The sequence below is a fragment of the Aedes aegypti genome, chromosome 1 (assembly GCF_002204515.2).
Source record: "Aedes aegypti strain LVP_AGWG chromosome 1, AaegL5.0 Primary Assembly, whole genome shotgun sequence".
NCBI lineage: Eukaryota > Metazoa > Arthropoda > Insecta > Diptera > Culicidae > Aedes > Aedes aegypti.
The window spans coordinates 20,365,650-20,384,389 of record NC_035107.1 but is presented as its reverse complement, the minus strand read 5'-3'; the positions used below and the strand labels follow the sequence as shown (position 1 = coordinate 20,384,389).

The window sequence follows — 18,740 nt, the reverse complement described above, 5'->3', positions numbered from 1 at the left end:
AGTATTAGTCATTGGACCCACGTTGAAACCCACGATTAGAATATTAGAAGAATTTTCGGCATGAATTTGGACGCGCAGCAAGCGATGAGTGATAGTGGTTCCTTTGGGACGAATCAGTTGTTAGTAACGTCTATTCTACCCTTCAATCCAAGTTCTAACCACTACCACGGTGCTCCCCTCTCCATTGAATCTATGTTCGCCAGTCGTTTTCTGGGGAGCACCATGCACTACGCAAAACCAATATCAGCCCCATTCCATTCTCACTCATCACCAGCACTGCTGCTAAAAACGCTAAAGGCAAGCAAATCCGAAACACTCTTTAGAGCAAGCATTCATAGTTTAGGACCCGTTATGAGCGCCTCCCACTTACCACTGCGTGATGACGTTGGCCGATCGGGACGGTCTCCGGCGCATGGCCTTGATCTGGTTTAGCTTGTCGCCCTGCGTCTGCTGCGACTGCTCCAATGTAATCAGCCTACTGGTGCGCACCATTTTGGACCTCCGGGTCACTGGAATGGTGGCGCACTTCACATCCGTGGTCAAAGCTGGCGCTGGCGACGGCTTCGTCGAGCCCACTCCATCGACCACGTCCACGATCAGTCCGGTTCCCGTTCCGCCGTCGAAGTTGTTGTTCAGGTTGTTGCTCTGTCTCTGTCTCTGTTGCTGCTGCTGTTGTTCCTCTTCATCATTCAGCCGCATGGTGTCCACCTTGTGGGAAATCCCTCGGACCCGTTCCTTCAGTAGCATCTGCACTCGATTGTTGTTGCAGCTTCCGGCGATCGTCGCTATTGGAACCTTGTTGGCCACCGGAGTGGTCGTAGTCGAGGAAGTCGCCGAAGACGACGTACTCGACGAAGACTCCGACGAAGACGTCGAAAGAAACGTCCTAACGGACGAATCTTTACCGCCTTCCACTTCCTCGCCCACCCCATCGCCATTGTCATCATCGTACTGTTTAATACTGTAGATTCCGTACTCGTGCTTGGGCGGCTTGCTGATGGAGTGGCGCTTCCGGTAGGCCACGCCCTCGTTCATCAGGTAGGCCTCCTTGCTCAGCATCCACTGCTGCTGGTGGCCGATGACCGATCCGGGACGGCACAGTCGCAGCCAAGCGATCGCTTCCAGCGCGTTGAAGTTGTAGTGCTTGATGAGGTACGCCCCGATGAGGGTACCGGTCCGACCGAGACCCGCTGGAATGGGAAGCAGAGAAGTTTACAGGTTATACTTTAAATCAGCGATATTTTAATGAACGGATTCTTCAGCAGAATCCTGAATTCTGGGAGGAATTCTTAAATCCTGAAGGAAGTAAGGATTCCTGAGCAGAATCCTGAGCTGATTACTGAGAGGAATACTCGGACGATCCCTGAAAGGAATCCTTTTCTTGAGGGGATTCCTGAGAGGATTCTTGACTGGAATCCTGAGAGGATTCGTGAAAGGAATCTTGAGGAGAATCTTGAGAGGAATACTGAGAAGAATCCTGAGGGGATTCCTGAGAGAATTCCTGAGAGAATTCCTGAGAGGATTCCTGAGAGGATTCCTGAGAGGAATATTGAGAGGATTCCTGAGGAAAATCCTGAGAGGATTTGTGAGGGAAATCCTGAGAGGATTCCTGAGAGAATTCCTGAGAGGATTCCTAAGAGGATTTCTAAGAAGAATCCTGAGAGGATTCCTAAGGGGAACACTGAGAGGATTCCTTAGGAGAATCCTGAGAAGATTGCTGAGGAGAATCCTGAAAGGGTTCCTGAGAGGATTCCTGAGAGGATATCTGAGAGGCATTCTGAGAGGATTCCTGAGAAGAAACCTGAGAGGATTCCTGAGAGGAATCTTGAGAGGATTTCAAAGAAAAATCCTGAGAGGATTCCTAAGGGGAATGCTGAGAGGATTCCTGAGAAGATTCCTGAGGGAATCCTGAGAGGATTCCTGAGCAGAAACCCGAGAAAAATCTTGAGATCATTTCTGGGAGGAATTCTGAGGGGATTCCTGAGGGAATCCTGAGAGAACTCCTGAGGGGAATAGTGAGAGGATTCCTGAGAAGAAACCCAAGTGGAATCTTGAGAGCATTTCTGGGAGGAATCCTGAGGGGAATCTTGAGAGGATTCCTGAGGAAAATCCTGAGAGGATTCCTAAGAGAAATCTTAAGAGGATTCCTTAGAGGAATCCTGAGAGGACTCCTAAAAGGAATGCTGAGACTATTTCTAAAAAGAATCCTAAGAGAGTTTCCAAGGGGAATCCTGAGAGGATTCCTGAGAGGAATCCTGAAAAGATTCCTAAGAGGAATCCTGAGAGGGCTTCTAAGAGGAATGCTGAGACGATTTCTAAGAAGAATCCTGAGAGGGTTTCTAAGGAGAATCCTGAGAGAGTTCCTAAGGGGAATCCTGACAGGATTCCTAAGAGGTTTCCTGAGGGGAATCCTGGGAGAACTCCTGAGGGGAATAGTGAGAGGATTCCTGAGGGAAATTCTAGGAGGATTCCTGAGAGAAATCCTGAGAGGATTTATGAGAAGAAACCCGAAGGGAATCTTGAGAGCATTTCTGAGAGGAATCCTGAAGATTCCTGGAGGTTCCTGAAGGGAATCTTGTGAGGATTTCAGAGGGGAATCTTCAGAGGATTCCTGAGGGAATACCTGAGAGGATTCCTAAGAGGAATCTTCAGAGGATTTCAAAGAAGAATCCTGAGAGGATTCCTAAGGGGAATGCTGAGAGGATTCCTGAGAAGATTCCTGAGGAGAATCCTCAGAGTGTTCCTGATGGGAATCCTGAGAGGATTCCTGAGAGGAATCTTGAGAGCATTCTCTCAGAAATCCTGAGGGGATTCCTGAGGGGAATCTTGAGAGGATTCCTGAGAGGATTCCTGAAGAAAATCCTGAGAGGATTTCTAAGAAGAATCCTTAGAGGATTCATAAGGGGAATGCTGAGAGGATTTCTTACGAGAATCTTGAGAAGATTCCTGAGAAGAAACCTGAGAGGATTCCTGAGAGCAATCTTGAGAGCATTTCTGAGAGGAATCTTGGGGAGATTCCTGAAGAATCCTGAGAGGATTCCTAAGGGGAATACTGAGAGGATTCCTAAGAGGAATCTTGAGAGGATTTCAAAGAAGAATCCTGAGAGGATTTCTAAGGGGAATGCTGAGAGGATTCCTGAGAAGATTCCTGAGAAAAATCTTGAGAGGGTTCCTGATGGGAATCCTGAGAGGTTTCCTAAGGGGAATGCTGAGAGGATTCCTGAGAAGATTCCTGAGAAAAATCCTGAGAGGAATCTTGAGAGCATTCTTTCAGAAATCCCTGAGGGGAATCTTGACAGGATACCTGAGAGGAATCTTGAGAGGATTCCTGAAGGAAATCCTGAGAGGATTCCTGAAGGAAATCCTGAGAGGATTCCTGAGAGGATTCCTGAAGAAAATCCTGAGAGGATTTCTAAGAAGAATCCTTAGAGGATTCATAAGGGGAATGCTGAGAGGATTTCTTACGAGAATCTTGAGAAGATTCCTGAGAAGAAACCTGAGAGGATTCCTGAGAGCAATCTTGAGAGCATTTCTGAGAGGAATCTTGTGGAGATTCCTGAAGAATCCTGAGAGGGTTCCTGATGGGAATCCTGAGAGGTTTCCTGAGAAGAAACCCGAGAGGAATCTTGAGAGGATTCTTGAGAGGAATCCTGAGATGATTTCTGAGAGGAATCCTGAGAAGATTCCTGAGAGGAATCTTGAGAGCATTCTTTCAGAAATCATGAGGGGATCCCTGAGGGGAATCTTGACAGGATACCTGAGAGGAATCTTGAGAGGATTCCTGAAGGAAATCCTGAGAGGATTCCTGAAGGAAATCCTGAGAGGATTCCTGAAGGAAATCCTGAGAGGATTCCTAAGAGGAATCCTGAGAGGATTCCTAAGAGGAATCCTGAGAGGATTCCTAAGAGGAATCCTGAGAGGATTCCTAAGAGGAATCCTGAGAGGATTTCTGAGAAGAATCCTGAGAGGATCCATAAGAGGAATGCTGAGAGGATTGCTTAGAAGAATCCTGAGAAGATTCTTAAGGATAATCCTAAGAGGGTTCCTGAGAGGAATCCTGAGAGGATTCCTGAGGGGAATCCCGCGAGAATTCCTAAGAGAAATCCTGAGAGGATTCCTGAGAAGAAACTCGAGAGGATTCCTGAAAGGAATCTTGAGAGCATTTCTGAGAGCAATCCTGAGGGGATTCCTGAGGAGAATCCTGAGAAGATTCCTGAGAGGATTCCTATCTTTAGAATCTTTAGAGGATTCCTAAGAAGAACACTGAGGGTATTACTGAGGGGAATCCTGAGAGGATTCTTGAGGGAAATTTTGAGTGCAATCTTGAGAGAAATCATGAGGAAAATCTTGAGAGGATTGTTGAGGAGAATCCTGAGCAAATCCTGGAGGAAATGAACTCCCAGAAGTTTTCTAGAATCCTGAGAGTATTCTTGAAGGAAACACTGGGGACTTTTCACAAGAAAATCTAAATCATTCAAACTGGAAATGCCTCTCATTAATCACATCAATTCCCAAAGGAAATATACCAGAAACTAGAGGCATAGTTCTCACGGAAATTCCCGATTTTTCCTGGATTCTCAGGGAAAATTATCCTCTAGTTCTAAACGAATCTACCCTCAATTGCTGATGAAATTTAGTCGAAATTTGTTGTGCAATTTTTTTCAGAACTGTGAGCTATCCATGAGCTTCAACAGTTTATGTTTTGTAGTGTTACTGTCTAAAATTGCAGTAGGAGTCAGATACTAGATTTTTAGCAAGTTTTTCGGAATTTGTGAACATATTTCCACAGAACTTCTAAGAAAAAACATTCAAATTTTTGCATTCACAAACTCAAGGATAAAATCACCCAGAAAAGTTTAGGAACATTCTTTTAGAATTTCCTGCTGAAGTTTTCTTGAAGTTACCTATTATTTTTTATTGGCAATTCTCCACAAATTGCAGTAGATGTTCTTTTAAAAATTTTAGCGACGAGTTTTATTTTTTTTTGTATTTTCAGGCTGTCTATGGATATTTTTAACGAAAAATCTCAATTACTACTCCAAATTTTAAGATAAAATTATCCCTTAGTGGCCTGGTGAATCAACTGCAGGGCTGTTACAAAAACTTAAAAATTTTATCCGCGAAAATCGCGACTTCCAAAATTCTATCCGCGCCAGGAAGCACCAATCCGCGAGAAACAAAAAAAAAAACACTCAAATTTTTTGATGTCAATAACATGTTTGCTCATGAAAAAAAAAAATAATTTTCGATACCTAAAGTAATTCTCTCAATCTTGCCTTTACGCAAACCAAGTGCTAATTTAACTACGCGCATTTTGCCAAACACTACGGGAGAAGTAAAACGTGACCTTTATTTGTCACACGACAGGTCTAAATTAGCGGAGCTTCATGGAGGATTAATTAAAAATGTGTTGAATCGAAGCCACACCTTCAATTTTCCTCCACCGAGAGACCCATCAATCAAATCTCCAGCCTGAACTCTTATTTGGTTATTAAGATTTGTACTTGAAAAACATCAAGGTTAAGTCAACCTTAAGTGGTCACGATGGTTTCGTAGCAAATTGTGGGAACCACAGAAAAATGTTCAAATCAAACATTTTATAGGACAAACAAGGTGTCCATTCAAAAGCAGTTTTCCAAATCCTGGCTTCTTCCCGGATGCTCGAACAATTAAATACGGAAGTCAAAATTATCCTGCGACTTGATTTTTTTTACGAAAGGTTGGAGGACTTCATTTAACTTACTTATAAATCATTTTTTATTCAATTTTTAAAATATGAGCTCAAAACGGTATGAAATTCGAAAGATTTGGACAAAAATACAGTAATACCTCGATATAACGTAACCTCGATATAACGTAACCTCTTTATAACGTAACTCGATATAACGTAATTTTTACCTCGATATAACGTAACTTTTTTTTTGACCCCATTTATTTTTACAATTTTTATCAAAAACATTGTTTATGAACTGCTGTAAACATTTTTCAAGATTCAAACACCAACCAATACTAAATCAAAGCAGTTCAAGCGTTTACTATCACTGAATACAGTCATAAATAGATATCAAAATTTCTCGACGGATTCTGAGGATGCCTCCAGATATTCCGACAATAATTGCTCCATGGGCTTATCTTAAACTGTCCTGGTATTCATGTATAAACTTAAAACCTATTCTTAAAATAATTCCGACAGCGGTATTCCAGAAATTCTACAAGTTGACCCTCCAGATATTCATGTGTTATTTCTCTAATTCAACTATGCATTCTACAAACAATTCCACATATTTATACTTTTCCGGAGTCTAGAAATTTATAAATTTTTTTAGCATTTAATCATGAATTCTTCCAGCGGCCTTTTTAAAGAACAATCCAGTTATAATTCTTGGAATGCTCTACAAATTGTTAAAAAAAACCGTACAGGTATTCGTCCAAAAACCTGAAGAACAATTTTCTTGGCATTTCTCCACCAATTTAATTATGATTTTCTGCAGAACTTTTTACAAATATTTATGCAGAAACCATTCTATATAATACTTTAGGTTCTTCAAGGATTCTATGTGAAATGAAATCTTTCATTCATTCCAACACGAATTTCTAAAGAAAGATTCCAATGATTTCATTGGGTTCTTCAAGTAATTCTTAAAGACGATAAGTCTAGAAATTTTTCTATGGATTTTTTTTATTACAAAAATATATTCAGGGATTCCAAAAACTGAGCATCCTCCTCCGGAGATCCTCCAGAAATCTCTCCTAAAATACTACCGAAAATTCACAATGTATTCGTTCAGAAACTTTCGCTTGAAAAATTACTCGAAGATAGTTCTTATTTTTGACAGTTTTCTAGTGATTTCTTCATGAATTCTAAAAAATACATTTTTCAAAGAATTCTTGGGACATTCATTCTAAAGTTCTGTCCAGAAATTACAAAAAGATTTGCTTTAAGAGTTTTACCACGAGTTGCTCATAACAAAATTCTTGAAATTCCATATCTGCTTGCTAGAAATGTTCATGGATTGCTCAACATTAACATTTTTAAAGATTTCTGAAAGATCTCATTTATGACTTTATTGTATAGTTTCTCCGAGTGTTCAAGGATTCCTCCAAAGTTTTTTTCCTGAATACATTTCATTAGGGAATGCTGAAATAAAAAGGTAAAAGTAAAAAAATAAAACAAAAATAAAAATATAAAAAAATTCATACGGAAAAATATTTAAAAAAATATGTGAGATAAACTGAAAATGCCTGCTAATTCAATAATATCAATGTAAGACCCATTTTCTCACCAAACAATACATGATGAACGAAATTCAGAAAAAAAAATTTTTGCTTCGATATAACGTAACCTCGATATAACGTAACGAAAATAAAAATCGAGTTACGTTATATCGAGGTATTACTGTATACCAATTATTTGTCGAAATATCTAAAAAAAATCTTGGAATTTTATGAACAACATTTTGTTCTGTGTTCTTAATTTACAATATATTCTTACGAACCGGTAAAGTTGAATACCCAAATCGCCAAAAAGCATTTTACTGTTTCTCAATGGAGCTATTTGGCCAAGAATCGCGTCAAGAGCTCAACAAAACCTGCCCAAGAATACCTAAAGGGCCGCGCTATTTGTTTATCCATTAAAGATTTTCCTAATTTGTCGAGAATGATTGAAGGAATTCACTGTAAATCTGCAGGAAATCTGTCATTGATTTAGGACTATTCAAACTAGTAACACAGACAAGGCTTCATCCTGAATCAGTATCATCGGTAACTCCAGAAACGTTTAAAAAATCCACTAAAAACCTTATAAGATCTACCAATTACCTTTTTAATTATCTCAAAGAACTTTTGAGAAACTGGCCAATTACTGCCTCGATTCCTGTGGAGATTGCCATGAATCCAAATGAAAATCTATCAAGCATCTCCTTTGAATTTGTTCAATATCTTTCCGCAATAAATCTACAAAGCATTTCATGAGAAATTGGTAAGAATTGTTAGAATTAATCTACCAAAAAATTCCCTAGGAAACCATCGTTTTTATCAGGATTTTGATAAAACAAATAGCTAGTTTCGAACTGACAGGAAGTTTTCTAGTTTCGCCCATAAGCTTGAAATTGTTGTTTAAATTCCCGGGTATTTCCCGAATTTTTTTCCAGCCTTTTGTATTCCCGCGGTTTTTCCGCTTTTCCCGGATGGATTGACACTCTGAACAAAGTCATGCGAGACATTCATTGTTATTAGCAAAAATTCTTATTGAATGGTCAGAGAAAACTTCAATTGACTGAAATCAAATTTGAAATTAGGTTTATCATACGGTAATCTTGGCTTGGAAATGTGATAAATCCATAAATTTTGTCAAACCAAGCATAGTATGAAAGCATTATAAAAAATTATAAAATAATGGGCCGTATGAATAAAATGTAGTAAAGTTGAGTTTACTACATTCTCGGTAGTAAACGCTATATGTGGAACACGAGTGGAACATGTTTGTGTCATTTTCCTTTCTACACCTTTCGAACATACTACAAACAACGCATTGCTATGAATAAAGGTAGCATTTACTACAAAGCTACTGGTAGTTATCTTCAGAGGTTGCTACACATGCTTTGAGATTGCGGAATTGAATGGAATAATTTACTTTTGAGTGAAAATCATGGGAAAACGATGTGAGTTTTGATATTTCGGAAGGTATTTTGAGTTTTGCTTAAGAATTCTGAGGTTACGAAAACATTCACCTCGCCAATTCTGAGATTCCGGTAAGATTACCGACAGAAGAAATTTGTAATATCCGTGTGAATTCTGGCATTACGATAATTATGTTATTTTCTAGGAATTTTAGAGTTCTTATCGACAAAAAAGATTGCGACCTCGATGTTGGATTAAGAGTTATTTTTAGGTGTAGAAGTTTAAAAGGAATTCAGATATTTATAACGTAGTTCTGAATTTTACGTGTAAATTGTGACATCTCAGATTCTTAAGATTTCCTTTGGAATTCCGGAATTCTCGTAGGAACTTTGGGATTCCGATAGGGATGTCGGATTTTTTATGATAATTCTGGAAGTGTAAATACCATTCTAGGAATATTGCGGAAATATTAGAAATCTGGTAAAAACTCTAGAATTGGGGTGAGAATGAGAATCTCTTGGAATTCCGTGGGTATCTTTGAGACGGTATTTCTGTAAGAATCTATGAGATTGCGGTGGGATTCCTGCGAATTATTGTGTGATATTTGTAATTCTGAAAATTAAACTTTGTAATTATTGTAAAAACCTTTAAGATTCCGTTGATCTCCAGTTCCGTTGGAATTTCAAAGCAAAGCTTAAATATAAACATTTTGAATGTCGGTAAATATTTTATAGATTTCAATGGAATTTTTTGTGAAATCGATAGGAATTTTAATAATTTCAAAAGGAAGCCTGGTATTTTAGGAGAGATCCTCATTGAATTCTAACGACTACCAATGGAATCACTACAATTCTCATAAAAATCTCTACATTTTAAGTTCTAGAAATTTCAAGGATACTATCAGAAACCCCACCAAAATAACGAGAATATCACAGAAACACTTAGAACTTCCGGAATTCAACAAGTTGTTAAGAAAACACACGGGGAGCATCAAAATTCTACCGCAATTTCACCAGAATAACAGTACTGGTGCTAGAAAATATGTGGTTCCTAATTTAATAGCTGTAATCTCAAGATCTCTTCATAGATGTTAAGCTAATATTGAAAAAATCATCAATCACTGGCATTGGCGCAGACCGAAAACCACCCTGAAAATTCTTCGATGTACCATCATCATAAAATCATAGACAAAAGAGAATGCCAGACTAATCGCAAAGTTACTCTACAAATCTTACCAATTAACAGAACCTTCATGATTTTGTGCAAATTGTCGCGTAATCGATTAGATTCCATGCATTTCCTCCATATGCATGATTTATTGATTTTAAGCGTCACTCTGAATAGATTGTTCTTTACGTGCAGAATCACTCTGCACTCTGAATGGAAATTTCTTAACGTGCAGCTTCAGTCACTGCTCATGTTCGAAAGTAGAAAGTACTACATGTTCGAAAAGTTTTTTATTCATACCAAAAGTGTAGTAAACTTTGTGGATTTTGTTTTTGAGTAGATGCTACACGTAGTAAAGTTCAACGTTTTTTTATTCATATCACCCAATATAGATAACACAGCGTAACAAAAATTGAATTTTCGCGTGTCTCAAGGATCAAATTATGTGTCTCTAGTAGATTTGGGGTTGCTGGACCTCATGCTGTTCTCAGAACTATTCCAGCACGTCACAATTTTTAGCTGCAGGTCGTCAAAGTTGTAAAAACACTGTTTTCTATGATGTTTAAATAAAATTTAAGGTATGATTTATCAAACTTTCATGTGAAGCATGCAAAACATGACTTAAACTTTCATTTCAGACACAATTTGGTTGGTATTGCACGATTAAATTTAGATAAAATCAATTTTTCCAACGTGCTTGCAGTCTCCATATAAAATTCTTCGTTTCTCTTATATGGCAAAATACAATACACTTCTATTTTATCAAAAAATAACTTTTGAGCATCGAAAGTCTAATGAACTTTGTTGATAAGTATTGTTTTACACATGAAGTTTGTATTCTGTGACAAATTAAGCGAATAAATTGCCATACAAGCTGACAAACTTGCATGCAAGTTGACTGAAATAATCAAATATTGCATTTTAAACAGCCAGTATCTCAAAAACTAGACGTGCTATAATATTTTTGAAAACGGGAATGGATTCAACAACCCTTATTTAGATAAATAGCGGTATTTTGGTGCTTGAAACAAAAACGTGTTCCGCAGTGTAATCGATCAGAATGTCTTCTTGCTTCAACACTTCAAAAGTCGTGCTGAAGTATTTGTAACACTTCAGTCGTCGCGCTGTTGTATTTTGTACAATACTGTTGGAAAAACCTCGCTTTTTGTTCACAACACGCGACGACTGGAAGGTTAACAAAATAGGGGAAAACTCGCTATTGGTACCCAGCATTAGCTAGGCGCTTCTGACGGTAGCCAACCGCAACTACCGGAAGGTTAATTAGAGTAATACTTCAAAAAAATCAAGACAGTCTTGCCGCAACATCAACGATTTTTTAAATATTTTTAGGAAGCTAAACGGACTAGCACTCCAAAGTTTATGTTTTTAGAAATTAAAGATGTGCCTATTTATACAAAAAGAAAATTCTAAAGAATATTATAACTATACTTGAAGGAAGATGTTCAAAATTTTCTGCACCTCCAATATAAACAAAGAGTGGCTCTTTTTGTAAAACACAAATTCGCGACTTTCGCGTCATGATTAGATAAATCCGCGATTTTCGCGACAGTATTTCATGCACTCGCGATTTTCACGACTGGCGGAACAATTCCGCTACAAATTCGCGAAAATCGCGAAATCCGCGAGAACCGCGAAATTCGCGACTGTTGTAACAGCCCTGCAACTGAGAATTTCTACCAGCATTTCCCCACAATCGACAGAGAAAAATATGGCACAATTTTCACAGACATAAATTGACGCTTATATTGAGCTGTTCGGAAATCCAATCCGCATGGTTATTAAATTAATTAACTCATTACACGTGGTGAAGATGGACAAATTATGGGTGAAATTATGAAAAAAAATCCACGTGCTCGGCTGGGATTCGAACCCAGGACTCTTGTATGCTAGACGAGCGCTTTACCAACTAAGCAACCGAGCCACTTGGTGACCCAATAACTGAGTTGGTTACAAGTTTAGAATTCAATTTTTTTTTCATAATTTCACCCATAATTTGTCCATCTTCACCACGCGTAATGAGTTAATTAATTTTTTTTCACAGACAATTTATCAACGCATGGGTCTTAGCTATTTCCTAGGGAAATTTTTTTCATTTTTTTACAAGAAGAACAATAACTCTTCCAAGGGAAGTTTGCCAGAGTATTTGTTCGTGATAGAAAAAAGGAGATTACAGTGAATTTCGTAAAAAATATGCTAGAATTTCAAAGTTACGTTTCTACTAGAAACAAAAAAGATCCAGAATGATTCTTTCAGAAATTTAATCAAATTTCAAGGAAAACTCATCAATAATTACAGGGATAGTTAATGCAGAAGTTTCATAGAGGAATGCGAAAAAACCCTCAATTTATATTGAAGAATTAAAAATAAATGAAATTATACTGCCCATAAAAGCATAACTGTCCCATATGGATTTTCGAACCAACGCCTTTTTTCGTCGCAACATCCATATTTTAATATGTATTTTACTATGCACATAAAAATTTACACACTTTGTTTGAAAATTTTGGGGAAAAATATGAAGTTGGTTCAGTTCAACATTGAAAAGTAAAGGCATAACAGTCTCTATATGAACTTTCAACCGAAATAGCAACATGAATTATGTTCAAGTTTATATTTTTTGATGATCAATAGAAGCAAAATGAGTTACCTGTGAGGTTGTGCTGAATGAATATGGCAAGTAGAAATGTACTAGAAAATCATGAACATTTGTATGAGAAGTCAAACTTCAAACTTTGAGCGGTGTTTTCTCAATGCCTACTTTTTCAATATGGGACATATTATGCCTTTATGGGCAGTATAGGTAGGTATCAAAATATTTGTATGGGAAATTAAGTATCGATTCCAGAAGAAATCCATTAAAAGTCCTTGGGATAATTTCACTGAACATACTTTGAAATATTCTCAGACTTTCTTAGAAAAAAATCCAAAGAAAATTTCAAATAAATCACCTGATTTCAATTTGATATTCATTACAATATTTTGGAGAAATTTTTGAAAATTTTCAAGGATATCTTGCACAGAATTTACATCCACAATTTGCAATGATTTCAAGGAAAAACTTCTCACAAAAAAGACAGATATTTATCCAAAAGACAATGGGGGAATGCCTCTACTAACACAGCGTAACAAAAATGACATTTTTGCGTGCCTCAAGGATCAAATTATGTGTCTCTAGCAGATTTGGGGTTGCTGAATCTGGGGCCATTCTCAGAAATATTTCAGCACGTCACAATTTTTAGCTACAGGTCGCCAAAGTTGTATAAAACACTGATTTTATTCATGTTTACTTGAAATTTAAAGTACGATTTGTCAATTTTTTTTGTGATCTAATCCGCCAAACATGCAAAATAGAACTTGAACATACGAAATTCTTCGTTTCTTCTATATAGCAAAATACAACAATTTTCTAAACCTTCAAAAAATAACTTTTCCGCATCGAAAGTATTACAAACTTTGATAATAAGTATTGTTATACACATAAAGTTTGAATTCTGTCGCAAATTAAGCCAATATATTACCTTACAAGCTGGCAAACTTGCATGCAAGTTGGCTGAAATAGTCTTTTTTTTTGCATTTTCAACAGTCAATATCTCAAAAACTAGACGTGCTATGATATTTCTGAAAACGGCAATGGATTTAGCAACCCTTAATTAAGTGAATAGCGGTATTTTGGTGCTGGAGACAAAAACGTGTTCCGTAGTGTAATTAATGTGTAAATGTTGTCTAGGGGCCTTCCGTAGACGAGCTATTAGAGTCGGCGGCTACAAATCAAAGCCATGCTGAAGGTGTCTGGGTTGGATTCCCAGTCGATCCAGGATTTTTTCGTAATGGAAATTTCCTTGACTTCCCTGGGCATAGAGTGTCATCGTACCTGTCACACGATATACGAATGCGAAAATAACAACTTTGGCAAAGAAAGCTCTCATTTAATAACTGTGTAAGTGCTCATAAGAACATTAAGCTGAGAAGCAAGCTCCGTCCCAGTGAAGACGTAATGACAAGAAGAAGAAGCTGAAAAAATTGTCTCATACTTATCTCAGAATTGTTTCAAAAATGTTGTCCACAGCACTACTGTTGACGATTTCTCACGATATTTTTCAAAATTATCAAGTCATGATTGCCCTCCCAAACCACTCACCTTTACAATGCACCGCAATGGCCCCATCCGCCTGCTCGCAGATCGTCAAAAACTTCTTCAGTATGGCATCGTTCGGCGTGCTCCCGTCCACAAAGAACAGATCGTGGTGCGTAAAGCCCGCACTGGTGAACCTCGCCGCGTCATAAATCTTCACGTTCAACCGTATAATCGTCGTCACATTGTACTTCCTGAAGTACTCAAAATACGTCTCCGGTGCGTGAATCGGATACCCATTGTCCAACCGGGACTTGCTGTGCGGTCCGCAGAACGCCAAAAACTTGTCCGGCACGATCCAGTTGAAGTCGCCGTTTTCGACCCGCTCGTAGTACTCGTACTGCTGCGCGTCGAAATCGTCGAAGCGGAAGAAGCCCGCGTCCAGCGCTTTGGCCACGGCGTGGATGCAATCGTACAGCGATATCCGATAGCCGGAGTAGACGTAGGACGCGTCGCAGAACTTGGTGTAGGTCAGCACGTTACATCCGGAGGTTAGGGGTTTGAGGGCTTCGTCCGGGGTGCGCTTCAGGTAGATGACCGAGTAGGCGCCCATCAAGTAGGCGGCGTTCAGCCGCTTGGACGCATCCACCGTCGTGTAGTGGACGATTTTCTTCTTGGCATGCTGCGATGAGCGGAGCTTTTCGTTCAGTAAACGACAGTACCGGTACAGCATGCAGATGTTGAGTGGGCCGAAGTCGTTGTAGAAGTTCTCGTACACCAGCTCGTCGTCGATGCTGAAGTAGTGGGTGTTGGACGTGCCGCGTGGTTTGAAGTCCTTCTTGAAGGCGACGAAGTAGAGACGGTCTGCGGAATGAGAAGGAAGATGCGATTAGTGATGATTTATGATTCTGAATAAATTATGAATTATTGAAAAGAAGCTTTCTGAGCTTCTTGAGCTTCTGGGAGAAGCTTCTTAAGCTTCTGGGAGAATCTTCCCGATCTTCTGAGTAAAGCTTCCTGAGCTTCTGAGAGAAGCTTCCTGTGCTTCTGGGACAAGCTTCCTGAGCTTCTTGGAGAAACTTCCTAAGCTTCTGGTAGAAGCTTCCTAAGTATCTGGGAGAAGCTTTATGAGCGTCTGCGAGAAGCTTCCTGAGCTTCTCGGAGAAGCTTCTCGAGCTTCTGGGGGAAGCTTCCTGAGCTTCTGATTAAAGCTTGCTGAGCTTCTGGGAGAAGCTTCCTGAGCTTTCGGATTTTTTTTTTTTGAAAATCTGAGAGAAGCTTCCTGAATTTCTAGGAGAAGCTTCCTAAGCTTCTGGGAGAATCTGGCTGAGCTTCTGAGAGAAGCTTGCTGAGCTTCTGGGAAAAGTGTCCTCAGCTGCTGGGAGAAGCTTTACAAGCTATAGGAAAAATTTTCCTGAAAATCTAGAAGAAGCTTCCTCAATTTCTAGGAGAAGCTTCCTGAGCTTCTGGGAGAAACTTCCTGAGCTTCTGGTAGAAACTTCCTGAGCTTCTGGAAGAAGTTTCCTGAGCTTCTGGGAGAAGCTTCCTGAGCGTCTAGGAGAAGCTTCCTGAGCTTCTGGGAGAAGCTCCCTAAGCTTCTGGGAGAAGCTTCCTGAGCTTCTGGGAGAAGCTTCCTGAGCCTCTGGAAGAACTTCTTCAGCTTCTGGGAGAAGCTTCCTGAGCCTCTGGAAGAACTTCTTCAGCTTCTGGGAGATGCTTTCTGAGGTTCTGGGAGAAGCTTCCTGAGCTTCTGGGAGAAGCTTCCTGAGCTTCTGGGAGAAGCTTCCTGAGCTTCTGGGAGAAGCTTCCTGAGCTTCTGGGAGAAGCTTCCTGAGCCTCTGGAAGAAGCTTCCTGAGCCTCTGGAAGAAGCTTCCTGAGCCTCTGGAAGAAGCTTCCTGAGCCTCTGGAAGAAGCTTCCTGAGCTTCTGGGAGAAGCTTCCTGAGTTTCTGGGAGAAGCTTCCAGGGCTTCTTGGAGAAGCTTCCTGAGCTTCTAGGAGAAGCTTCCTGAGCTTCTGGGAGAAGCTCCCTAAGCTTCTGGGAGAAGCTTCCTGAGCTTCTGGGAGAAGCTTCCTGAGCTTCTGGGAGAAGCTTCCTGATCTTCTGGGAGAAGCTTCCTGAGCTCCTAGGAGAAGCTTCCTGAGCTTCTGGAAGAAGCTTCCTGAGCTTCTGTGAGAAACTTCCAGATCTTCTGGGAGAAGCTTCCTGAGCTTCTAGGAGAAGCTTTCTGAGCTTCTGGGAGAAGCTTTCTGAGCTTCTGGGAGAAGCTTTCTGAGCTTCTGGGAGAAGCTTTCTGAGCTTCTGGGAGAAGCTTCCTCAATTTCTAGGAGAAGCTTCCTAAGCTTCTAGGAGAAGCTTCCTGTGCTTCTGGAAGAAGCTTCCTGAGCTTCCGGGAGAAGCTGTCTGAACTTCTGAGAGATGCTTTCTGCGCTTCTGGGAAAGCTTCCTGAGCTTCTGGGAGAAGCTTCCTGAGCTTCTGGGAGAAGCTTCCTGCACTTTTGGGAGAAGCTTCCTGAGCTTCTTGGAAAGTTTCCTGAGCTTCTGGGAGAAACTTGCTGAGCTTCTGGGAGAAGCTTCCTGCGCTTTTGGGAGAAGCTTCCTGAGCTTCTGGGAGAAGCTTTCTGATATTCTGGGAAAGCTTCCTGAGTTTCTGGGAGAAGCTTCCTGAGCTTCTGGAAGAAGCTTCATGAGCTTTTGGGAGAAGCTTCCTGAGCTTCTGGGAGAAGCTTCTTGAGCTTCCGGGAGAAGCTGTCTGAGCTTCTGGGAGAAGCTGTCTGAGCTTCTGGGAGAAGCTTTCTGAGCTTCTGAGCTTCTGGGAGAAACTTGATGAGCTTCTGGGAGAAACTTGATGAGCTTCTGGGAGAAGCTTCCTGCGCTTTTGGGAGAAGCTTCCTGCGCTTTTGGGAGAAGCTTCCTGAGCTTCTGGGAAAGCTTCCTAATATTCTGGGAAAGCTTCCTGAGCTTCTGGGAGAAGCTTGCTGAGCTTCTGGGAGAAGCTTCCCGAGCTTCTGGGAGAATCTTCCTGAGCTTCTGGGAGAAGCTTCCTGAGCTTCTGGGAGAAGCTTCCTGAGCTTCTGGGAGAAGCTTCCTGAGCTTCTGGGAGAAGCTTCCTGAGCTTCTGGGAGAAGCTTCCTGAGCTTCTGGGAGAAGCTTCCTGAGCTTCTGGGAGAAGCTTCCTGAGTTTCTGGGAGACGCTTCCTGAGCTTCTGGGAGAAGCTTCCTGAGCTTCTGAGATAAGCTTTCTGAGCTCCTGGAAGAAGCTTCCTGAGCTTCTGGGAGAAGCTTCCTGAGCTTCTGGGAGAAGCTTCCTGAGCTTCTGGGAGAAGCTTCCTGAGCTTCTGGGAGAAGCTTCCTGAGCTTCTGGGAGAAGCTTCCTGAGTTTCTGGGAGACGCTTCCTGAGCTTCTGGGAGAAGCTTCCTGAGCTTCTGAGATAAGCTTTCTGAGCTCCTGGAAGAAGCTTCCTGAGCTTCTGGGAGAAGCTTCCTGAGCTTCTGGGAGAAGCTTCCTGAGCTTCTGGGAGAAGCTTCCCGAGCTTCTGGGAGAATCTTCCTGAGCTTCTGGGAGAAGCTTCCTGAGCTTCTGGGAGAAGCTTCCTGAGCTTCTGGGAGAAGCTTCCTGAGCTTCTGGGAGAAGCTTCCTGAGCTTCTGGGAGAAGCTTCCTGAGCTTCTGGGAGAAGCTTCCTGAGCTTCTGGGAGAAGCTTCCTGAGCTTCTGGGAGAAGCTTCCTGAGCTTCTGGGAGAAGCTTCCTGAGTTTCTGGGAGACGCTTCCTGAGCTTCTGGGAGAAGCTTCCTGAGCTTCTGAGATAAGCTTTCTGAGCTCCTGGAAGAAGCTTCCTGAGCTTCTGGGAGAAGCTTCCTGAGCTTCTGGGAGAAGCTTCCTGAGCTTCTGGGAGAAGCTTCCTGAGCTTCTGGGAGAAGCTTCCTGAGCTTCTGGGAGAAGCTTCTCGAGCTTCTGGGAGAAGCTTCCTGAGCTTCTGGGAGAAGCTTCCTGAGCTTCTGGGAGAAGCTTCCTGAGCTTCTGGGAGAAGCTTCCTGAGCTTCTGGGAGAAGCTTCCTGAGCTTCTGGGAGAAGCTTCCTGAGCTTCTGGGAGAAGCTTCCTGAGCTTCTGGGAGAAGCTTCCTGAGCTTCTGGGAGAAGCTTCTCGAGCTTCTGGGAAAGCTTCCTGAGCTTCTGGGAGAAGCTTCCTGAGCTTCTGAGAGAAGCTTCCTCAATTTCTAGGAGAAGCTTCCTAAGCTTCTAGGAGAAGCTTCCTGAGCTTCTGGGAGAAGCTTCCTGAGCTTCTGGGAGAAGCTTTAATGCACTTCTGAAGAAGTAATATAGGTTTTATTTGCGACATTTTTATTTTTCTTCTTGTTTGAAAGAACTGCAGGAGTATTTTTAGCATGCAATATTGAGGATATTCCTAGAGAAATTTGATGGGAAGTCTCAGGTCGAATTTATTGAAATGAGAATGATTTCCTCGGTTAACCTTGGAAGAAACTTTTTTATGAAAATAAGGAAATGCTCTGCAGGATAACTAGAAAAATGGCGTAGGAATTCTTGTAGATTTGTTTTTTGGAAAAGTATCCCTACACTAAATGTTTCAAAAAGCTATAGAATAAAACTTTTATAATTTTCTTGGAAGAAATTCTGTAGGAACCTTTAGAGGATCTCCTACAGTAGCAACTGGGGAAATCGGTGGATGAATAAGTCAAATGAATTTGTAGGAAAACCTAAGAAACTTTCTGGAAAAAATGTCATGGTAATCGTTATTAAAATTAGAAAAGAAGTAGAAGTGTTAGAATCTTCAAGGATTTCATGGAGCAATTTCTGAAGAGAAAACTCTAAGCATTCCTTAGAGAAAGAGAAGAGATCCCTCT

General features: G+C 40.7%; 1 protein-coding gene across 3 annotated transcripts in view; it reads right to left on the bottom strand.

Annotated features, from left to right (window-relative positions):
* Positions 1 to 18,740, bottom strand: part of LOC5564728 (serine-rich adhesin for platelets) — an 83,568-nt gene that overhangs the window by 36,303 nt on the left and 28,525 nt on the right. For all 3 annotated transcript variants that reach the window (XR_002499189.1, XM_021839086.1, XM_021839085.1), the window contains 2 exons: positions 13,946 to 14,743; positions 371 to 1,190 (listed from right to left, as the gene is read on the bottom strand). Coding sequence is in view for 2 of the 3 variants with exons in the window: in XM_021839086.1 (XP_021694778.1) it covers positions 371 to 1,190; positions 13,946 to 14,743 (1,618 nt within the window). In the remaining variant the exon portion in view is untranslated. The remainder of the gene's footprint in view (positions 1 to 370; positions 1,191 to 13,945; positions 14,744 to 18,740) is intronic.